Source organism: Electrona antarctica (genome assembly GCF_951216825.1).
Source record: "Electrona antarctica genome assembly, chromosome: 21".
NCBI lineage: Eukaryota > Metazoa > Chordata > Actinopteri > Myctophiformes > Myctophidae > Electrona > Electrona antarctica.
In genome coordinates this window covers 38,874,906-38,899,685 of record NC_136802.1, presented here as the reverse complement: position 1 = coordinate 38,899,685, position 24,780 = coordinate 38,874,906, and the positions used below count along the sequence as shown (strand labels likewise).

Here is a 24,780-nt window from a genome sequence, read left to right as displayed (position 1 = left end):
TAGTTGGGAGATACAGGTCAAGTGAGCATCTTGGACATCTGGACACCTCAATGAAAAATTGGCTATTTTCTTGTCCAAAATGTAAAAAAGGACACTTAATTTGACTTAGTGGGGATCGAACCAGGAACCTTCCGATTTCCAATTCTTAAATGTTTTTTTTTTGTGGCTTTCGCCTTTATTTTATATTTTTTATGGAGGGACAGACAGTAGGCTGACAGGAAATGGGGAGAAGACATGCAGTAAAGGCCGTCGGGATCGGGAGTCGAACCCGCAGCACACTGCCAGACTGGATTACCAGCCAAGGTGCCTGGACCACTGAGCCACGGCCCAGGCCCCGATTCCCAATTCTACCTCATGCATGGCGAGTCCTGAGTAACTAAAATGAATTGGACAGACAACTAGTGCTGCACGATTCTTGCTCAAATTTAGAAATTAGTTCTCATATAGGTGTCTGAATCTATAGATCTCTTATCTTTTTTCGTTTAATTGTGCAGCACTAGTGTGCTTGTCATCGGTATAGTGACTCTTATCACTCAGACATCTCACATACCAGTATTGTATTGTAAGTAAGTAAGTTGTCTGACATGACGTTTGAAGGGCCGCCTCCGCCTCACTCTTCCTCTCGGCTAAACCGCTAAGACATGTGTTCCTCACCATGGTGTCAGTCACCATCACTCCTCCACAGCCTTAAAACCCATTCTGGGCGGGAACCCCTTTTGGTATTAGCATTATGTTATGCTTTAGCTATTGCAAAATAGCAGATCTATGACTAACCACTGACATAGAAACATAGCTTTTTCAGAAAACTGTCAGGATGTAGAAGACATTTTTAGAATCTGATCTCAGGTCAGGTCCACTGCTAGAGCCAAAGAAGGTCAATGGAGGTCTCGCTCATCACAATGACTTCCTCATGCATGATGTCCTCAAGTTGCTTCATGGATCATGTTCCTCTGGTCTGTAGACACTAGACAGTGGTGGAAGAAGACCTCACATGTTGTACTTTGTACTGTTTTAACTAAGCATTATGTTATACTTTAGCTATTGAAAAATAACAGATCTACAAGCTCATAGCGCGCCACCGAGAGGCGCGCTACGAGCTTGTAGGTCTGCTATTTTTGTGGCACAAATCTTTGAATATATATTCTTTCAGAAGACTTTTTTTTTTACGTCAGGCCTTAACCCACTTAGGACTGAGGCCAATTCTAAATACTGACCTAAGTTTTCTGAAAAATTCTAAATTCTTTATTCAAAAATGGTATCTGACCTGAATGGGTTTAAGTAAAAGTAGCAAAGTAAAAGGTAAGATTTGTGCTTGGGTAAAAGTACAAAAATATTGGCATTAAATTGAGCTTTCAGTGCCAAAGTAAATGTACTCAAACCTTTTTTTAATAGCAGAACTACTACTTTTACGTTTAAGTACAAGCTCACAACGTGTCACACTGTGAGCTTGTATACGCTGTTTTGGCTTTTGTAAGATGCTGTATGGTCAAGTAGGTCATTAATAAATAAAAAAAGAAGAAAATTAACAACACACAAAAAGTTTAACTCCAGCGCTGCGCACACTAACTGACCATAACTCAAAAACGCAGCGGTTTTTTAATTTAAGTGGCTGGGATGAAACTGGAGGATGATTGTAGTTCAGGGCCCAAAGTAAAAAAAAAAAAAAAAAAAAGATTTATTTTATTTTATTTAACCTTTATTTAACCAGTAAGAAAAGATTCATTTTCCGAGATGATGTTCTCCTTCTCCTCTGAAACGGTGAAAGTGATCTGGGCGTGCAGCACGTTTCCATCTTTTCTCTCTCTCTCTTAAAGAGATCGCAATGACAAGCACATGTTTTTCGGACAAAGTGCTTCCAGAGCGGAGCGGCGGCAACGGTGGAGAGAGAGTCAGAGACCACCGACCGCACGACGTGACAGAACGGGAGCCAATAAACGGCCAATCAGAGGGAGCGTGTGGTCGGCGGGCGGGGCGGGGGGGTGGGAGGGGGGGGGGTATGGGTTTACATGTCGGGTCTAAAAAGTGCTGTCAGCAGCGGTTTTAACCACTTTAACCCATTTAGGCCTGACGTCGAAATAAAAAAAAACGTTTGCTTTTTCAAAAATAGCAGACCTACAAGCTCGTAGCGCGCCACTCGGTGGCGCGCTATGAGCTTGTAGATCTTCTATTTTTCAATAGCTAAAGTACAGCATAATGCCTAGTTAAAACACCAAAAGGGGTTCCCGTCCATGGGTTAACCGTGGCATCGAAAACTGTGCAAAAGAATCTATAGATCTGCTATTTTACAAATCATTTTTTGAAAGTTCATCTGTGAATAACAACCACTTGAGCCCCGGCAGCATCCCGATCTCTGGGGGAACATATAATGCCAAAAAATAGCAGATCTACAAGCCTGTACAGTAGATCGACTATTTTCAGCAAATCGATTTGGTGTAGAGTGGGGGGAAAAGAGTGCACCAAAGTACCGTTGCAACTCATCTCTGTTTTACTAGGGAATAGAGGTTTTAAGACGTGGTTGAAAGAGAACGGAAAATAGCAAAATAGCAGATCACCTATTTTCACTATCCGTCGTATACAGCACAATAGCCATATTGGGCTTAACCCATTTTGGGCGGGAACCCCTTTTGGTGTTTTAACTAAGCATTATGTTATACTTTAGCTATTGAAAAATAGCAGATCTACAAGCTCATAGCGCGCCACCGAGTGGCGCGCTACGAGCTTGTAGGTCTGCTATTTTTGAAAAATCGTAAAAAAAGCGGCACATATATCTTCGAATATATATTCTTTCAGAGCGAACGTTTTTTTTTTTGGTTTCAAAGGTGGATGAAAAACGTAGGCTGATTGATTTGTTTTCCCAGTTCAGATCCAAATCGTGGCAGGCTGCATAAGGATTGATTGATTGATTGAAAAATGTATTAACAGTTTGCAGAATTACAGTACATTTCAAGCACAAACTCAATACAAAGGCTGTTAACTGTGAGTGGACGACCCAATTAAGCATTACACTTGTTTACAACAGGGTCCACCATGTTCAATTCATTCAGCATGCAGCCTGCATAAGGACACATGCAGTCACATGATGCATGTGAGAAGAAGTGTCAGCCTCTCGTTAATTTACATTCTGAGAATGATGCAGCGTTTCCTGTTGCGGTAGCAGAGACACCGCTGAGGCGTGTGTCGTTCTAACACGTCTGAGCTTTATGGGGTTCAAGTTCAACACCGGTGGCTCGGGCGCCATCCAATAGAAAAGAAGTGCTGTGGTTGACCCCACTTCACCCATTTTGACCTGAGATCAGATTCTAAAAATGTCTTCTACATCCTGACAGTTTTCTGAAAAAGCTATGTTTCTATGTCAGTCGTTCTTCGATTTTTCAAAAATAGCAGACCTACAAGCTCGTAGCGCGCCACTCGGTGGCGCGCTATGAGCTTGTAGATCTGCTATTTTTCAATAGCTAAAGCATAACATAATGCTAACACCAAAAGGGGTTCCCGCCCAAAATCATGAACACCTACTACTGTATAAAGTTGAAATGCCTAAATTCATTAGTTTGGCAGCTATGACTCAAATATTGTACCTCTCTGACCCCACGTTGGCAGCCTGTTTAGCTTGTAAGTTTTCTTGCAGTGAGCCAACCACTCCGACATAAGTCAAATGAAGTATGAACTATACACACCCGGAAACCCAAGACAACACATGGGAAAATGAAGCGCAGGCCTGACAAATCGGCATGCGTTTGGCTTCAAGCCAGGCTTCTGTCACGTATGTGTGACCGACCGACCGGGCCCTGGCGCTGGCTGACCTCATAGGATGCAGTGATGTAAGTGTAAGCGCCACAGCTGCCTGCAACTGTAGATTAGTTCAATGGGGGGGAGGTGTTAGAGTTAGGTGTCGACACATCTGTTGACTACTACCGGCGAATCTAACACGCCCGTTATTAATCTAATTAGCTGCAGCTGCATTGCCTGCCATGTTTTTAATTCGCTGTAGCGCGAGCCTAGGGGGTTTCATGTACCTTTAAGAGAGTACGGGTAGGTACCCTCACAAAAAACATGCAGTAATCCTGGTCTCTAAACTGCCTCCCCCTGGCCTGCCTGATGGAGGGGAAAGGAACTGGTTGGAATAACGTGTTCCTTCCACGCGCTATGTCCAACCAGGGAAACTCCCCCCTGTCAGGTGAAAAGGAGCAACTTGGACACTCAGGCATGAAGGAAGCATGAGTTCAAGTCCGTTGCTCTCCCCAGGTTGGCGGAGGGTGTGTAGAGCCCAGGATCACATTAGATAATAAAGAGAGTACATTTTGGAGTTATGTTTAGGCCTTTGGTTTCTGGGTGGCTGGAGTCCGTCGTTGCGCCGTTGAATACACACGACATGGAAACACGGCGTAATTATGGTCAGGGACAGGGTTATTCCTAGACACCTGTGGTCGAGGCACTCTCTCCGTACTTTGTTCTTTGGTTCTGGTTTCGGTGCAGGACATGGACTGCATGTGTTTCCTTGGGTCTGGTTTGTTCAGCGTGTGTTTTTTGCCAAGGGGATTATTTTCTGGTACTACTTAGAGACAAGTGCAGGTCAGGTGAACCCTCGCCGCCGCAAGTCATAATAAGAGACGCGTTGAACGGAGAAGAAAGAGGAAAAACACTGTGCAAGAAGTAAATAAACGCGGTGGAGTCCTCGAAATAACTACGGTGTGTTAGAGCCAAGACTGGTTGTGTTCTGACAAGGTCTCAGACTGTCACCCACATACAGTACAGTTGTATTACAGTATTACAATCCTAGTAGAGGGCTCAGGATCCTTTAGGATTTCCGGTTCCTCAACAATTCCCTCTCAACGGTCCCGCTCCATTTAGGCCTGACATCGAAATTTAAAAAAGGTCTTCTAAATCATGACAGTTTTCTGAAATACCTATGTTTCTATATCAGTGGTTCTCAAACTATTTCATGTCAAGGACCCACAGAATGATCTGTATTTGGCCGCCGACCCCCCCATCTGAACATAATGTTGTTCCAGGGACCCCCCCCCCCAGAAGCAAAGATTTGAGTTAAAAACATTCGCTCTGAAAGAACATATATTCAAAGATTTGAGGCACATTTTCATGATTTCTCAAAAATAGCAGACCTACAAGCTCGTAGCGCGGCACTCGGTGCCGCACTATGAGCTTGTAGATCTGCTATTTTTCAATAGCTTTCAATAAAAGGTGTTCCCATTCAGAATGGGTTAACGGTTCCGGTAAACCGCTGTTGTAAGGAGATGTATAGAGCAGCTGTGGGAGTATACTGCAGCTGCGTGTCTCTTAAAAAATTGTATCATTTTCGGGCCAAATACTGAGACTGAGCGCTGGGGGGTGCGTCAGCTAGGTCAAGAGGTAACAGGGGGGTGCAGGGCCAATAAAGTTTGGGGACCGCTGATGTACAGTAGATAAAACCTGGTTCCAGAAACGGTTCCAAATGTGTTGTAACCCATTCCTGGTTCTGCAAAGTTGGATCCGGTTTCTGCGGTTCCGGATCCCGACCCCTGACCGACATATCGATTGGGACGGTACATCAGTTATTATTTTGGACTTTTATGACGGCATCAATATCGGCAATTATGCAGCCACAATGTCCCGATTTGTAAGCACTTTCCATTGAGGATGTATTGGAACCCGATAAGACTGAATCAGTCCTATATCGGGTTGACCTGTTGACCCAACATCCCTGCTCTGGGGCAAACATTTGGGCGAGAATAGCCAAATCTACAAGCTCCTAACTTATGTGAACGTGTAGTTCAGCTAGGATAGTTACTGTAGTGTAGAGCAAAAACAGGAGGGAGGCCTATGGTATACTGTAGAGCAGTGGGTTAAAACCTCCCCATAGGACCCAAACTAGTGAAAATAGCAGATGTACAAGTTCACAACCGTGTCCCTTCGTGCCATGTTGTGAGTTTGTACATCTGCTATTCTCACTGTACTTCTTGCATTCCACGACCCACTGTTTGGGAGACAGTACATGTACTGTACATAGAGCCCTATGGGACACTCAAATAAGTGGTTAAAATGAACGCCCGTGTGTTTGTGCTACAGTAGTATGCTCAGTTACACCCTGCCAGTTGAAGTGCACTAAAACTCATCATAGTGTGTGTGTGTGTGTGTGTGTGTGTTCGTACAGGTCTGTATTAAAACCCATCGTAGTAAATAATAAATGGTGCATTTATATAGCGCCTTCATCCAAGGCACTTTACATAGATTAGTGCATTACATTCACCCATTCATACACCGATTGTGGCGGAAGCCATGCAAGGTACCAACCAGCACATCGGGAGCAATTTGGGGTTCAGTGTCTTGCCCAAGGACACTTCGACATGTGGACAGGAGGAGCCGGGATTCGAACCGCCGACCCATGGATCATTGGACGACCTGCTCTACCTCCTGAGCCACAGTCGCCCCACTGTGTGTGTCGTGCCTGTGTGTGTGTGTGTGTTAGTACAGGTCGGTATTAAAACTCATCGTGCCTGTGTGTGTTTGTGTTAGTACAGGTCTGCTACACCCTGCCAGTCCGCGCTACAAGTTCAACTTCATCGCCGACGTGGTGGAGAAGATCGCCCCGGCCGTGGTGCACATCGAGCTCTTCCTCAGGTATATTATACGCATGTTTTATTCACATACAGTCTTGTCGCTGTCCGGAAGAAACCTCTGTATTAACCCATTTTTGGACGGGAACCCCTTTTGGTGTTAGCATTATGTTATGCTTTAGCTATTGAAAAATAGGGCTATTTTTAGGGCTATTTTTGAAAAATCGTAAAAATGTGGCGCAAATCTTTGAATATATATATATAAGTGAATGTTTTTAACTCGGGTCTAAATGGAATAAAAGCAAAGGTTAAAGCCTCTGTCTGTGATACAGTATCTTCACCTGGTTGAGTATGTTGTGCAGCAGGAACAATATTACTAAAACATCATAATTTGACATGTTGTGCTAATTGTTTAGGATACAGCGCTAAGTGTATGTGCACATGTTTTCAGTCGTGAGATTTAATGTGTCTTTAATCCATGCCGAACCCGAACAGGCATCCCCTGTTTGGCCGTAACGTCCCGCTGTCCAGCGGCTCTGGGTTTCTGATGTCCGAGACGGGCCTGATCATCACCAACGCCCACGTGGTGTCCAACAACAACCCCGTGTCCGGTCGCCAGCACCTCAAGGTACATATTAAAATGCATACACTTTTTTTTTTATGATTCAAATTTGTATTGCTTTTTCAGTTTAGTCACAAGGGAATAACTGAGAATGTACATACAATAATCATACAAACAATTAAGACAACAAATGAAACAAAACTAGACAAGAAAAGAATAAATACATTACACTACGAAACCTTTACAGAAAAGATAATACAATACAATACAATACAATACAATACAATACAATACAATACAATACAATAAAAAAAGGAAAAAGAAATGAAGACAATGCCATTGAACCTGGGTAATATTAATTTACACTGTATCCAAGGAAAAATAAAAGAGAAAGGGATGTTAAGCAGTGGGTCACACAGTGTAAAGGTCAAGTCATCGTGTGCATGTTTTCCCTGTAGTAGCAAAGTTATGTGAACTTTGTGTGAACAACTTCACAGTAGGCTATGTTCCATAAATATGTACAACAAAATGCAGTTTAGAAAGGTGCAATACGAGCATAATAGTGCAAGAAGAGGGCGAAGGTGTGAGGGAGGGAGGGAGGGAGGGAGGGGGCTGGGGCGCTAGTGTTGTCCTTTGCCCTGTTTCCCTCTGATTCTTATCAGTTCGTTAATATATCTGACTATCTGCTTCCTCTCCCCTCCCCTCCTCCCCTCCCCTCCTCTCCTCTCCTCTCCTCTCCTCTCCTCTCCTCTCCTCTCCTCTCCTCTCCTCTCCTCTCCTCTCCTCTCCTCTCCTCTCCTCTCCTCTCCTCTCCTCTCCTCTCCTCTCCCCTCCCCTCCCCTCCTCTCCTCTCCCCTCCCCTCCTCTCCTCTCCCCTCCCCTCCTCTCCACTCCACTCCACTCCACTCCACTCCACTCCACTCCACTCCACTCCACTCCACTCCACTCCACTCCTCTCCTCTCCTCTCCTCTCCTCTCAGGTCCAGATGTCCAACGGTGAAGTGTTTGAAGCCACCATCAAGGACATCGACAAGAAGTCGGACATCGCTACCATCAAGATCAATGCACAGGTGAGATCTCTTCCTGTTCTCGTCCATAAAGTGAGTCACACATGGAAGACATTGACATTGAGACTGTTAAGGGCTTGTGTTCTTGGCTCAAGAGTCCAACTCTTAATACTGTAAACCATTAATACGTGTGTCACTTTAGCATTTAACCACATCCATTATATTTTATACTTTAGCTGTTGAAAAGTAGCAGATCTACAAGTCACTGGAAATAAATATTTTGAGATGAGGTCGGCGGCCAAATACAGATCATTTTGGGGGTCCTTGACGTGCAAAGGTCTGAGCACCACTGACACAGAAACATGAGTTTTTCAGAAAACTGTCAGGACTTTGAAGACATTTTGTAGAATCTGGTCTCAGGTCTCACTGGGTTAACGTAGACTTACTGTCCAGTTCACACTACCCATTTTGGGCGGGAACCCCTTTTGGTGTTAGCATTATGTTATGCTATTGAAAAATAGCAGATCTACAAGCTCATAGCGCGCCACCGAGTGGCGCACTACGAGCTTGTAGGTGTGCTATTTTTGAAAAATCGAAGAATGACTGACATAGAAACATAGCTTTTTCAGAAAACTGTCAGGATGTAGAAGACATTTTTAGAATCTGATCTCAGGTCAAAATGGGTTAACCTTGTCTCTCTTTAGTTGACATAATTCTAAAGCGTTGCAGCAGACAACAAACACGCTCACCTGTTTCGGTGGTGAGCAGACAGAGACAACATGGCCACCTCATCCTTTAGCCACACAGTGGAACAGTGCACACGTTGTTCATGATCCTTATTCTGTTAGCAGTCACACACACAGCGGTACTTTCCCAAATGTTTTTTTTTTTTCTTTTCGGGAGGGCTCATTGTTGAGACGGATCGGGGAGGAATTCCCACAGGGAGGGGAGTGAGAAGTTGAGAACTGGGTCCAAGGATTATCAGCAGAGCCCGGGTTCTAGTTCTGGTGTGTTTACTGAGTGGTGGAAAGTAACTAAGTACATTTACTTAAGTACTGTACTTAACCCATTTAGGCCTGACGTTGAAAGAAGCAAAGATTTCAGTTAAAATGTTCATTCTGTAATAATATATATTCAAAGATTTGAGGCACATTTTCACGATTTTTAAAAAATAGCAGACCTACAAGTTCATAGCGCGGCACTCGGTGCCGCGCTATGAGCTTGTAGATCTGCTATTTTTCAATAGCTAAAGTGTAACATAATGCTTTAAAACACTAAAAGGGGTTCCCGCCCAAAATGGGTTAAATTCAATTTTGAGGTATTATTTTTTTTAACTTTACTTAGTATTTCCAATACTTTTACTTCTACTCCACTACACCTCAGAGGCATCTCCACTACAATGAATTGAAAAGTTTAGTTACTAGTTACTTTGTAGATTTTGATTACAAAACATACATTAACCACTTCAGCCCTATATACATTTTGGCCATTTGAAAATAGCAGGTCTTGGTACTTTTAAGTACATTTTGAAACCAATGCTTTTGTACTTTTACTCAAGTAAATGTTGAATTCCAGACTTTTACTTGTAACAGACATTACATTACATTGCAGTATTGATACTTTTACTTAAGTAAAAACTTTTTTCCACCACTGATGTTCACCGAGTGCGTCACACATAGTACTGCTTTTAGGGTGTGGTTGAACCCACCCCAGTTTAAGGCGCATAATCTTTCTGGCCCCAGGTGTGTGTGGGGGTCGTTCTGAGCCCCCCCAAGCACTGTGGGAATATTGATTTTCAGTAGTGTGTGTGCGTCTGCGTGCGAGTGCGTGCGTGTGTGTGTAAAGTCAAGTTTTTGACAAATAACAGAAAAGGTTCGCACACTGCCAGAAGAACGTTCAGACTCTTTGGATGCAAATACATACCGACATCATCGTGTATACATACTTCTATGTCCACTCACTCCTTACTAAAATCATACGGTGTTTAGTCAACTAAAACAAGATTAAAACTAAGACATTTCAGATGACTAAAATATGACTAGAACTAAATGGAATTCTATTCAAAAGACTGACTAAAACTAAATCAACATTTGCTGTCAAAATCAACACTGGCTCCTTGCTGTCACTTTCCCCCTATGTCACCCCTTTTCACTTTGTTGTAATGAATAAGATAAATACAGTATATTTGCATCCACATAGAGCCCTCTCGCATGGCCTCTCACACCTGGCTCTAGCTCCGAGATAAGCTTTAGAGCACAAACTTATGTAAGTGTTTGACCCAAATCCCTCAGCACGATCCCACAGTCCAGATGGGAGGGGAGGAGTGGGGAGGAGGACATGCATAGTAGGTCAGACAAGAAAGACCTCCTTAAATCATGACTGTTTCTCCCTCTGGCTCTCTCGATGATAGTCTGGGCCCTCTGGGGAGTACCAAAATGCACTCCTTCCTCAAATCATATGGTGTTTACTAGTCAACTCTCTCCCTCTCTCTCTCTCTCTGACTCACACCATCTCTTACTGAAGCAGCATGTGTTTACACTCAGCTTCCCTCACCTAACATATGCCGCTGCTACCTTCTAATGCTCACTCCTTCTCTCGCTCTTCCCTTCTTTGTTTATTTCATGTTCTTTCTTTCGCTGGTTCTTTGTTGTCTCCACCACCAGGCCGAAGGCATGGGGAGAGAGCATGTTTTGCACTCCGTCCGTGTATGTGTGCGTGTGTCCGTCCTTCCTTCCGTCTGTCCGTTACCAGCTAATCTCCGCCACCGTTGGCCCGATCCATGCCAAACTTTGCACACATACTCCCTGGTTTCACTGTTTTTTCTTTCCTTTTTTCATTCACTCACTCCTGCTCCTTTTGGCATATGTATAGTCCGATTAGATCAGATTAGATTAGTGGGTCTCTGTACGTACGAAATAATTAAAACCATTTAAAATAAGGGGACCCATAACAATGTGTCCGTGACCCACAAATGGGTCCCAACCCAGTGTTTGGGGAAACGGTGATCATTCTAGGCATCCATGGAGTTGTAAACAGCAGTGCAACCTCTTCACACCTTGCAGACAAATGTTTAGTCTGAGCCTTCTACCCGGGCTTTTATATAGGCCTACCGCAGGTGTGCCAAATTAGGCTCAAACCAGGCCCCGCCCATCACTTAGTGAAGTGATTAGCTGATTAGTCCCACTTCGCCCCGAGAGTGAGGGGATTTTGTACACCCATTATTCTGTTCCCCGACTTCATCCAACCTTCTGTATTAAACTCATAACCATTGTGGTGGATATTCTTGTCAAAATTCCACTTTTACCACGGAATGAGTGGACAATAACATTAGCGGAAACACATAAAGAGATAGCCCTGAATGGCCATTGCAGGCCTGTAACTCTGAGAGTTTACAAATGAAACCATTTGGTTCCATTTGAACGCTCTCAGAGTTAATGGGGTCCTCCCAAATAAAACATTTGAGAACCACCAGTACTAGTGGACTCATAATATGCAATAGTGTCTGTAAATACAGACCCATAAGGGTCCATTTGTAACTATCTGTAATTGAGCTAGGTACCCCCTGGAACTCCCTCAAGTACCCCCAGGGGTCCCCGGACCCCACTTTGGGAACCACTGACTTACAGTATGTATGAGCTGGCAGACAATTGCGGTGTGGTGATGTTCCAGATCCAGCTGCCAGTGCTGCTGCTAGGTCACAGTGCTGACCTGAGGCCTGCTATAGACCTACAGTATGGTTAACTACAATAACCTTGGTGTGGGTGATGTTCCAGATCAAGTTTCCAGTGCTGCTGCTAGGCCACAGTGCTGACCTGAGGCCTGCTATAGACCTACAGTATAGTTAACTACAATAACCTTGGTGTGGGTGATGTTCCAGATCAAGTTTCCAGTGCTGCTGCTAGGCCACAGTGCTGACCTGAGGCCTATAGACCTACAGTATAGTTAACTACAATAACCTTGGTGTGGGTGATGTTCCAGATCAAGTTTCCAGTGCTGCTGCTCGGTCACAGTGCTGACCTGAGGCCCGGGGAGTTCGTGGTGGCCATCGGCAGCCCGTTCGCCCTGCAGAACACCGTCACCACGGGCATCGTCAGCACCGCCCAGCGCGACGGCAAGGAGCTGGGCCTACCGGACTCCGACATGGACTACATCCAGACTGACGCTATCATTAATGTAGGTGTAAGTGTAACATACATACATTTCTAAAACGGGTAGTCCCAATTCTGATTGGCTGGTTACCGTCATGTGACCGGTGTAAATTTCACCGATAACCCACACCTTCAATCACTCATTCGCAGCTGATTCTACATCTATGTAGCTGTACTGGGGAAGGGGAGCGCTTGCTTGCCTTGCAAACCCATGCCGTGCGGGCGTCTAAGCGCCGCCCGGCTCATATGACTGTGAATGTGTGGCTCCAGGCGGCCCCGTAAAGACATCAAGCGCTATTCTCCCGTCACATAGCCTACTTGCAGCAAAACAAGGAAGTGATGTGGCTCGCTCTGGTGGCACAAATTTTATGAATTTAATAGTTTTATTAGGTTAATATTGCTATATGTTTGTAACCGTTTTAGAAAAGCAATAAGCCACTCGAGGCCCCAGCTTACCGGGTATTTTACAATACCCGGTAAGGTGTGCCTACGCCCCCAGCCATTGTAAAATACCCGGTAACCTGAGACCTCTCGTGGCTTATTGCTTTAGTATACGGTGGCGCAGTCGGTAGCGCTGCGCCAGTAATCCTGGTCTCTAAAACGGCCTCCCCCCTGGCCAGCCGGGGCGCCTGATGGAGGGGGAAATGAAGGAACTGGTTGGAATAACGTGTTCCTTCCACACGCTACGTCCAAACCAGGGAAACTCCCTCCTGTCAGGTGAAAAGAAGCGGCTTGGACTCCTCATGCATAGAAGGAAGCATACGGTCAGTCCGTTGCTCTCCCCAGGTTGGCAGAGAAAGTGTAGCGCCCAGGAATACATTAGATTTAAAAAAAATGGGTTGCAAAATCGATATACTATCACAGTATATATGTGATACAGTGGACATTTTATGAGTCCCACTTCAACGACATTAGGAGTCATATTTTGTCATATTTTTTTTTTTACAAATTGCAGCATTTAACTCCCATTTCATTTTATATGGTTATAGGCCTAATGTCTTTATATTCATGTGGAAAACAGGAGAAGAAATGATTATTATAACTAAAGCTAGCAAAATAAAAAAAACAGTACAGTAGTGCATCCCGTGGATGCAGAGGGTGTTGTTTTATTGCGTCCCTTAAAGGACCACTTCACCACTTTTCAACATCTCTTCATATAATTGGTCCTCACTAATGTTCATGATAAAACACCACAATTTTTTCCTACTTAGTCTGTGTCTCATAGGAGGGCTTTGGGCAGTTCGGACGCCCGTCCACCAGTGACATCATCATTAGGCAGATTTTTTTTTAACAAGATTTGTTTTAAAATATATTTAGATTTGTATTATCGTGAGAACGATGGCTTCAACTTTTGCATTGCAACCTTTCAGGACTAGAAAGCCTGCCGTTTCTATTAGCTTGGATTCACCATCGATGATGTCACTGGTGGACGGGTTTCTGAACTGCCCACAGCCTTCCTATGAGACACAGACTGAGTAGAAGAAAATGGTGCCATTTGATCATGAACATTAGTTTGGACCAATTACAGGAAGAGATGTTGAAAAGTGGTGAAGTGGTCCTTTAACTATGAACTGCATTTTAGGATGCAAAATACACCCTATTTTAATCTCTGCTATCATACTGGAATGAAGGCTGAACGGAAACGTACAATGTGGATAATATGTAGAATATTCCATATTCCACATACCACATCTCACATACCATATCTCCCGTTGGGAGTCTGTCTGGAGCCATGTGTTGCATGTCTCTCACCTCTCTCTACTTCCATACACGTCCTCCTGTTGACATTTTTCTGTTTTTCTTTTGTTTTTCTCCAGTATGGGAATTCCGGAGGACCTCTAGTCAACCTGGTAAGGCTAATGGAATGCATTCCTCTCTAGACGTTATCTTCCATACTGTATGGATATCATTAGGATGGCCTTAATATACAGTACTGCACGTTAGGGCATTCACTTCTAGTCATTTTTACTAGTCGACTAGTTGTTTAACTACCTATTGTGTAAAAAGAAGGGAAAAAAAACTTTTTTTTCTTTTTTTTTGGGAAATAAATATTTGTACATTTAAACACTGTGTACATTGGTGACTATAACTATAATCTACCTGATCTTGAGGCCTACAAAATTCTTTTTTTTTTTCAATTTACGTTTTATTGAATGAGGCCTACAAAATTCTTATCAACTAGTCAACTAGTACCAACAAGGTCGACTAGTGGATTTACTAGTCGACTAGTAAACTAGTCGACTAGTAAACTACGACTAGTTGCTTAATGCCCTGCTGCACGTCAGTGCACGATGTATGTTTGTGGTTCCCAGTTAAATGACCAAATGGACCCTTATTAGATCTTTAACTCTTGAGAGCCTAAAACGAAACCAAATGGACCCTCGAGTGTTACATTATTGTTAAACATCTGCATCACTTAATTTACGAGAAGTCTACACAATTAGAGAATGTATAGAATGGTACCACACAATCTCATCCAACGATAACAAAACAGTCTTAAGTCTCGGGTCTGAGAGGTTAAAGGTAATCAAATGGTGGTCCGTGGCTCAAATGCAGAATATATAACCTTGATCTGAAAAGGGTTGAAAACCTTGGATTATGGAAAGTGTGTGAAAGCATTCACATCCAAACGATTACACAATGAGAAGGAATAGTAAAATATCAGCGTGTGTGTGTGTGTGTGTGTGTGTGTGTGTTTTTTTTTAAGGTTTCTTTAAGTATTTTTTGTAAGTATTTTTTTTACGTAAAGTTTTTTTTTTAAGTTAAGTTTTTTTTACGTTAAGTTGTGCGTGTGTGCGTGTGCGTGTCCTTCAGGACGGTGAGGTCATTGGCATCAACACTCTGAAGGTCGCGGCAGGAATTTCCTTCGCCATCCCGTCCGACAGGATCACTCGCTTCCTCAACGAGTCCATGGACAAGCACAGAGCTGCTCAAGGTGAGCACACACACACACACACACACACGCACACACACACACACACACACACACACAGCGGCCCCCTTTTCCAGCGGGGTTGAACCGGTTCCGTTCTTTTTTCATGCCTAAGTTTTAACAAAATTAATTGGTTCAGATCCCCTAAAAGTTGGTTGGGAACTGGAACCAAAAAATACTTCTTCTTGCCCTGAAGTGGGAAACAAAGTGGGTGTGTCACTATTCAGGCTGGACGATGCAGCAGTGATATAAACTGGGGTGCATACTTAGTTTAGACTAGTCATTGGTTTATGCACCCCCATAAACCATCATAAAGAACGGCACCAGTTGTAGAACCAAAGTTCTTTGGTGGAAAAAGGGCCACGTAGTGTGTAACACACAGATACAATATGATGTTGTACATGACGTGCACATTGATGTGGGAAAAAAAACGTATCCTGCTATAAATAAACTCTCAAACTACGAATGGCTTAACCCATTTGGGGGCGGGAACCCCTTTTGCTGTTTTAAACATTATGTTATAATTTACCTATTGAAAAATAGCAGATCTACAAGCTCAAGCTCTACAAGCTACGAGCTTGTAGGTCTGCTATCTTTGAAAAATCCTGAAAATGTGGCGCAAATCATTGAATATATATTTCAGAGCGAACATTTTTAACGAAAATATTTGCTTCTGGGGAGGTCCCTGGAACTACATATTTTGAGATGGGGGTCCGTGTCCCAATGGAGATCATTCTGGGGGTCCTTGACATGAAAAAGGTTGAGCACCACTGACATAGAAACATAGGTTTTTCAGAAAAATGTTAGGATTTAGAAGCCTTTTTTTATCGACCTCAGTCCAAAATGGCTTAAGTATCCCAGAGGTCTAGGGAGTGCATTGTGAAATGGGGATAGACTCTCACGCTCTGGGTTGTACTGACAATAAGCCTCTCCCGACGTACTTATTATCCTTCTATAAACAAACTCTCAAAATTCAAATAGCTTTAATTTTAACCCATTTTGACCTGAGATCAGATTCTAAAAATGTCTTCTACATCCTGACAGTTTTCTAAAAAAAGCTATGTTTCTATGTCAGTGGTTCTTCGATTTTTCAAAAATAGCAGACCTACAAGCTCGTAGCGCGCCACTTGGTGGCGCGCTACGAGCTTGTAGATCTGCTATTTTTCAATAGCTAAAGCAGAATAGAAAGAAGAGAGAAGCATAGACAGACATACGCACTCTTGAATCTATGTCATGCTCTCCTTGCTCTCCTTTTGCACTCTCTGCCCTTCCTTTCCTTAGTTTTATCATTATTCTACTGCTATTGTCTACGCTGCTGCATTGTCTGAAGGAAGCCAAACAAACCAAAATAAGTTTTAATGATGTACCTGTACACACGATAGAGAAAACTGCCTTTCTTCGTCCTTTTTTTTCAAACTTGACTATGGTAGCGGTGGTCTCAAAAACACAAGGGAAACTTTGACAGAAAAAGACTGGCTCACCGTATAAAAAATAGAAGTAAAACCCCTTAGACTGAGACTTAAGAAAATATTTTTTATTTTATTTTATCATTTATCATGCTCATAAAGTGCTCTGTGCTCAAAGTGCAATTAAAAAGTTTCGGTCCTAAGACCTTCGTCAGTGCTATATGATTTTCACAGACAAAGAACTTTCTCTTAAAGAGCTCCAAAACAATACAGCTCAGGTGCTGAGAATTGCTAATTACTAATTGAGGACACCTGTACACAAGATGTAACAATAAAGTACAACCTTGAACCTCGACTGCCCCCGAGACAGTCAGTGACTCTACCTACAAAGTAACTGAAAGTCTGATTGTCTTAGGCCTATCTCACAGCCCGCTTTCCACGCCCACTAGATAGTGGTGACATTTAACATTAGGCATTTACACTTTTTTTCTCTGGAGAATCTAAGTACATTTCCTAATGTTAAAATGTCAAAGACCGATAATAATATGAAGAAAACACAATGGTATAACAACTCAAATAAGTAGAATAAACCTTACCTTTACAAAACGGTAGTTTGTGGCTTGTGAAAATACCTCTTTTAACATGGAAGCCTATGGACCGAAAAAAAAAATACACCACTAGCTCTAAAAGGGGGCGTAAAAAGGGGGCGGGGAAATGCTGTGAGATAGGCCTATTCCCTGAGATGAGCATTGGGATTAGGCTGACCCAAGCTATCTAAAAAATAGACGTAAACAAGGAAAAGGGAGTAAAGGTAGAGTTTCTCTGGGAACGCCAGGTGGACAGCACAGAACACAAAGTCTGTCTTATGAGAAAATATATTCTGGCAAAACATTACCTCACATGTTTAGGAAACTGCAGGTCAGTTTACTCTCATTTTCTCATTTTCACAACATCATTTAAAATCAGTTTTTGTTTTTTCCCATATCGACATACCCGACACTAACCCCCAAACTTGATGTACTGTACTGTACTGTACTGTACTGTACTGTACTGTACTGTACTGTACTGTACTGTACTGTACTTATTAAACTCGATCTGCCCGCATTTCTTTCCACCAAATGTTTTCACCAAAAATACATGCTCATGTGCTCGTACATCTACTATTTTTTATTTTTTTGGGTAATGTTCATCAAGCACCTACATACTGTACAAGCACCTTGATTCTTTCTTGATAGTATTTATTGTTTTTTGAAGACATTGCATATGCAATCATAACTCCTCCACACCAGGACAACCAGATGTTTTGTTTTCAAATAACAATAATAACTGATCTCTTTTTTTCTTCTTTTTTTTCCCTTTTACAGATGTGAGGTCCATGAAGAAGAGGTTTATTGGAATACGGATGCTGACAATTACTTCATCGTAAGTCATATTGATTGAATGGACGACGGATGAGTCAATCAATGAGTCAATGAAGTCAATGAATGAACCGTGTGTTCAACGTGAGCGGCCTCGGGGCTGAGGAATGTGTTTTATAAACAACAAACTGACTAAACTGACAGACAGTCATGAAAACTTAATACCAAACAACATTGAGACAGACTCTGCCTGGCAGAGCGCGCTAGCCATGATGATAAATTTGAACAATGTTTTCAGTAATTAATCACAGTCTGTGGTTGTGTGCGTGTGCGTGCGTGTGTGTGTGTGTGTGTGTGTGCGTGCGTGTGCATTGCACCAGGCTGATGGAGGAGCTTAAACAGCACAGCCCAGACTTCCCTGATGTCACCACAGGAATCTATGTCCACGAGGTCATCCCTGACTCGCCTGCACAGAAGTATGTGTTGTTCTCTAGACATTCATCTATTACTGAACCACTCAGCCACATTAACTATAGTACTTATATAGAACTTAATCCCTGAACCACTTCACCACAAAACCAATTAACCCATTCTGGGCGGGAACCCCTTTTGGTGTTTTAACTAAGCATTCTGTTATACTTTAGCTATTGAAAAATAGCAGATCTACAAGCTCATAGCGCGCCACCGAGTGGCGCGCTACGAGCTTGTAGGTCTGCTATTTTTGAAAAATCGTGAAAATGTGGCACAAATCTTTGAATATATATTCTTTCAGAAGACTTTATTTTTTATTTCGACGTCAGGCCTAAATGGATTAAACTACAGTACCAACTAAATCACTGAACCATTAGCCACAAAACCAATTAACCAACTGTACCCATTAAGATCTGAGGCCCATTCTACGGTTGTAAATCTGCTATTTTTAAACAGCCAACGCTATGACACAGATGCTTTCCTGGTTTTAATGGAACCACTTAACACTCCCATCGCCCAGGACGAAGTTCTTTGTCCTTTCTATTAGTAACGCCCGACGCCCAGGACGAAGTATTGTCCAAAAGACGAAGTTTATTGATATGAGAACGGATCGCATGGCTCCATAGCCCAGGAGCGCCTGTTGGGCAATCCTCGGTGTTGTTCCCTCCCCTGTTTAGCTGATGAAAACGAAAATCTTAAAACATGAATGATCTAAATCATCCCGTCTAATTATGAAAAAGGATCCTGTATTAGACGGCGCTCCGCGGTCCAGTCGCTAGTCGCGATAGATTTATTCTTACCTTCCGTTGTTGTCGATCGACTCTAGAGTGGTGTGGCTATTGTTAGCTGCTACACACACATTCACAACAACATCCGGTCCGTGGGTAAAAAAGGGGTCCGTGTTTATAAATCGAATCGGCGCTATAATGTAATGGATTAAATAACCGTGGGCAATAAAGTGTTAACCACTTACTGTCACTGTCTCTCTCTCTCTCTCTCTCCCTCCGTATACCAGAGGCGGCATCAAGGACGGCGACATCATCGTGAAGCTGAACGGCCAGCCGCTGATGACCACCTCGGACCTCCAGGGGGCGCTCCAGGAGGAGACGGCCCTGCTGCTGGAGGTGAGGCGCGGCAACGACGACCTGCTCTTCAACATCCAGCCCGACGTCATCATGCAGTAGAGACCAGGGTCAAAGGTCACCGCGCCGCATTGTCGCGGCCTGTGCACAACAATCCAAAGGCACTAACGAACATCGCCGTTCCTTTTTTGTTAACCCCCCCCTCAAAAAACCTCTTTAAGCACTGTTGTTGGGGGAGGGGTGTCGAACGGTCTGATGACGGTGCTGATGATGTCATCGACGAGATAACGACACGATTCTTTACGCCCTGGTTTATATTTGGTTGCGCGTCGTGCCCGCGTACTGAAAATACGGGAAATAGCAGGTCGCTATTTTGGGGTGCGTGGCCCCCAAAATGCTCCAAGTGTAGACCGGGCTTTTTATTAGCATCACTTTGATTAGATTCGGGGGCGGTCTGAGGACCAAGGTGGGGACAGCTCTGACTGGAAGAGCAAATTAACTTCCAGAATAGACTGCAAGACAATACATTGGTTGTCTCACGCTGAACGTTGACGGTCGGACAATGCCTGGACATTCCCCCCCACCACCACAGCATGGATGTGGATGTGAGCTGGACATTAATAATAGGAGACACTTGATATTTTTTGGTTTGTGTTCTTAATGTGTATGTTTTTGTAAGCCTGGTTTCCAGCGTGATTCGCCGCGTTCCGTGATTTACTTTTACTTTATTTGTTTATTTGGACAGGACAATGCATATTAATGGACGTCACATGGACGTAAATACACCGGATATAGCACAGTTGCTAATTTTCATCCGCAGTCCTCGCAAGAAACACAAAACGGAAAACAGACAGGCAAACAGTGGAATACATTTACATAACATTACATAGGGAACACAGCATATTGTCACTTCCCTGCTCAGTCTGGCCAGCCTCCTGTTTGACTCGTATTTCATGACGTCGCCTGTTACGTAGCCACTTTGTTGCCGATACGTTATCATCAGCGCCAGCCAGCGCCACTTTGTCCATGCTTTTCTCACTGTTGCAAAAAATTAGCGTCAGTATTGGCTGGGAACCAGGCTTTATGTTTTGTGTCCACTGTGGTCATATCATGCTGTAATACATTTAAATTGCAATGTATATAATATGTCAAGACACTTCACTCCCTCCCAATGAAAGTGAACATCGGTTTTTAAAAGAAGAAAAGTCGTGACGCGTTTTTATTCTGCTTCTGGATGACAGGGGGCGTAGTTGAGCCCTCCGAAATGCTGCAACTCCTCGTCATTCCAATAACCGTAATGTGAACACTTAAAGCACGATGACACTTTGGTAAGAGGTCTGGCTTAGGGTTAGTTAGTTACCTTGTCGTCATGATGGGAACTCCAAAACATATGGGTGAGATATCTTCAATGGTTGATGATGTCGTTGATTAGAAATTGGTCCTTCAATGTAGCCTGACTACTTAGGCTGCACTCACACATATCAAACACATGTTCTGTGTCTTTGTCTCCCATTTTGGGCGGGAACCCCTTTTGGTGTTAGCATTATGTTATGCTTTAGCTATTGAAAAATAGCGGATCTACAAGCTCGTAGCGCGCCACCGAGTGGCGCGCTATGAGCTTGTAGGTCTGCTATTTTTGAAAAATCGAAGAACGACTGACATAGAAACAGCTTTTTCAGAAAACTGTCAGGATTTAGGAGACATTTTTAGAACCTGATCTCAGGTCAAAATGGGTTAAGCTACTAAAATCAACAGAAAGTTGACATTTTTATAAGAAATATAAGCAAAATACTGCCGTATATTATATTATAAACGGTCAGTGTTCTTTTACGTGCTAAAAGAGTGACGTTGAGACCTGCGCAATGTAAGTCAGTCAGCAGGCTTGGAATATCAACTTCAAATAAAGTAAACCATTTGAGATATCTCACCAATATTTGGAGTAACATAATCAAGGTATAACACCACCCCAACCTCCTCTCCCAAAGTGTCATGTTGCTTTTAAAGGATGTAATCATTTTGAGAGAAAGAGCTTGAAATGTGAGCAATCTCACTTGCTGCTGTACTTTTTGCTACTCTTTTTGTTAATGCCGGACTAAATATCGGACTCTCGCTTCTAGTGTGAATAGAAACACGCCCATATCGCACAACGTAGAATACAATGTTTACATGTAAAGGAACTCACCATAGCAATGAAACCTACAGTACGCTGTTTGTCCGCAGGGCTGTTTGATAGAACAATATTTTTATGACGTTTTGTTTCAACAAATAAAAGTTTTCATCAACTTGTTGTGATACTTTTTGGGGTAACTTCTCAAATGTCTTCACGCACATAAATAAGTTCTTGTTCCTGCACTTCGATTCACAATTGACAGACTTAAAGGGCCACTTCACCCCTTTTGCAAACAGTCACCAGATCTTTTTTTAATGATGTTTGGGAGACAAGAAACACTTTCCTGGGGTTTATATGTGGGTAATGATTATGTGTTTTTAGATATTTTAGTATTTCAAAGTGTCTGTGATGTCATGGACGCTAGTCTCACTTCCTTCCTGGACTACATGTTTTCTCAGTAAAGGCTCATTCATAGTCTGGATTTTCGGTGGTGAGGTGACCACCGCTCCGGTGGTGAGGTGACCACCGCTCCGGTGGTGAGGTGACCACCGCTCCGGTGGTGAGCTGACCACCGGAGCTGAAATAACGTTGAGCGGTGGTGAGTAAAAACAGAGAGAAGGGCTGGAGCGGTGGCGGTGGTTTGATCTTCACCGCGGCTCGTGACATTATGTTGTAGTTCGGTGGTCACCTCACCACCGAAAATCCAGACTATGTATGAGCCTTAAGACAGCCCTCCCTCTATCCACAAGGTGGGGTGAGTGCAGCAAAGCATTATGGTAATTGTAGTAATCCAGCAGTGAGACCAGTGTCCATGACATCACTTTGACACTTTGAAATACTAAAATGTCTAAAAACACATAATCATTACTCACATAAAAACCCCAGGAAAGTGTTTCTTGTCTCCCAAACATCATTCAAATAAGATCTGGTTGCAAAAGGGGTGAAAGGGTACAAAATATACTATGCTGTGGGTTGATGATGGCTTTCTGGCCCAAAACGTGATTTACTATCCTGTGCGTATCGGGTCTACAAGCTCACGTGTCACATGTGAGCTTGTAGATCTGCTATTTTCAAAGGATTTTTTTACACATTTTGAAAACTTGAAATGGGACATTCTGCGTAATGAGTAACTTAAGTACATTTTGATACTTTTGTTGTACTTTTACTCAAGTACATTTTGAATACTGGACTTCTACAGGTATTTGAGTATTACTGCGTTGCAGTATTGATACTTTTACTTACTTCCCAGTCCCTCTGTGGCACAGTGATGTCATTGACGACCATGAAGCTCGTGGTTGAGACAGTCAAACATGTTGGTGGTAAATATAATTGTCATGCTGTATATAGACTGTATAATATAGAGTATTACAACATGATAATCATTTTACCACCAAGAATGACGTATACGTCACAACAGCATTCCTCTGTCTATCTATACTATGAAGAGGAATGCTGTTGTGACTAGCCCTGCATACCGGTACTTACATTGGATGACACATTGCGGAAATAGCAGATCTACAAGCTCACACAACATGTCGCAATGTGAACGGTTGCATCAAGAACTTGTAGATCCGGTTTAAACCCCAGTGGTTTAAATTGATTGATTGATTACTATTTTATACCACACAAATGTAAACAGCACAAGTTTGGGCTAAAAGGATGTATAATGACACAAACATGTCCTGGTAACTTATGTAGGACTATTCAATTCATGTTAGTTTGTGTTCAATTATAACTCAATTTTCTGTTATCGCGGGGAAAGCTTTCGCAGGAAAATAGCAGATCAACAAGCTCACAACGCTTTGCTCTGCAACGCGTTGTGAGCTTGTAGATCCGCTATGTGTAAGCTTTCCCCACAATACGGACGCTGGGCTTTATAAGTGGTTAAAGATATCCCAAAGATAACCAAACATGCACGCAGAAATCTCAAATTTCAAAGATATTTCAATTTAACAGGCTTATATTTAAAACTATTTGAAACACGTGACTAAGCCGACTAACTACAACTGTCGCACCATCAAACCAACACCATTGCATCATCCAAAAAAATAAAAAGCTCAGAGTCAGACCGCGATTTGCCAACGGCAATGTCCCTCATTCAACGTAGTTCAGGAGGTTTTGGCAGATTTAACAGCCCCAAAAATCTCCCGCCCGATGAAGTCTTTCCTCCGGCCCCCTCTATAGTAGGGCTGGTTTGATTAATTGGTTGATTATTTCATTAGACAATAAAAAATGCAAACAGCACCGAAGAAAGTCCTTGCGGTCTTGTTTCCATTCAGGTCCTATGCACTCACACACAATCAAGACGTGAACAATAAAAGAAACAACAAAAATTGAGACATCTCAAAAACATGAAATCTGTGTACAGGTTGGAGTAGAAGTAAGTCGGAGGGCCCGGGGATAAAGAGGTGAGGGCGATCGTTTCCTCTCCTTTTGACCTGCTGATTTTGCTTGTTTTAACCCATTGAGGCCTGACGTCGAAATAAAAAAAACGTTCGACGTCGGAAAAAAAAAAAACGTTCGCTCTGAAAGAATATATATTAAAAGATTTGTGCCGCATTTTTACGATTTTTCTAAAATAGCAGACCTACAAGTTCATAGCGCGCCACTCGGTGGCGGATTCTTATCGAGCCCACTATCGATCATTTTCTATATTATTTTGTGGAAAAGCGGGAGACGACAGAACCGGTATCTTTTACTAGGGCCTTCAACTACAGCATGTTTCTGGCAGACGGAGGGCAAGTGACCTTTTTACTGCTGGTTAATATGTTTACCGTCACTTTAAAAGGCTAATTATGTATACCCGGGCAGCGCTGGTTGGCAGGTATCAATACACTTTTCGACCGACATGTTCGTCCCAGCATGGGTGATTCGATGTATTTCTTGATCAAATCTTGTACTGATTGTTTAAAACCCATTTTGGGCGGGAACCCCTTTTGGTGTTAGCATTATGTTATGCTTTAGCTATTGAAAAATATAAAGCTATGTTTCTATGTCAGTCGTTCTTCGATTTTTCAAAAATAGCAGACCTACAAGCTCGTAGCGCGCCACTCGGTGGCGCGCTACGAGCTTGTAGATCTGCTATTTTTGAAAAATCGAAGAATGACTGACATAGAAACATAGCTTTTTCAGAAAACTGTCAGGATGTAGAGAAGA

General features: G+C 42.9%; 1 protein-coding gene across 2 annotated transcripts in view; it reads left to right on the top strand.

The window, feature by feature from the left end:
• Nucleotides 1-20,782, top strand: part of htra3b (HtrA serine peptidase 3b) — a 35,689-nt gene extending 14,907 nt beyond the window's left edge. Inside the window, exons 2-10 of one of the 2 annotated variants that reach the window (XM_079491019.1) lie at nucleotides 6,513-6,612; nucleotides 7,044-7,176; nucleotides 8,091-8,180; nucleotides 12,096-12,290; nucleotides 14,083-14,115; nucleotides 15,080-15,200; nucleotides 17,968-18,025; nucleotides 18,342-18,437; nucleotides 19,448-20,782. In XM_079491019.1, the coding sequence (XP_079347145.1) occupies nucleotides 6,513-6,612; nucleotides 7,044-7,176; nucleotides 8,091-8,180; nucleotides 12,096-12,290; nucleotides 14,083-14,115; nucleotides 15,080-15,200; nucleotides 17,968-18,025; nucleotides 18,342-18,437; nucleotides 19,448-19,616 (995 nt within the window). In that variant the 3' untranslated portion in view covers nucleotides 19,617-20,782. Of the gene's footprint in view, nucleotides 1-6,512; nucleotides 6,613-7,043; nucleotides 7,177-8,090; nucleotides 8,181-12,095; nucleotides 12,297-14,082; nucleotides 14,116-15,079; nucleotides 15,201-17,967; nucleotides 18,026-18,341; nucleotides 18,438-19,447 lie in introns of both variants that reach the window. The other variant, XM_079491018.1, reaches the window with a different exon arrangement.
• Nucleotides 20,783-24,780: the final 3,998 nt, after the last annotated feature.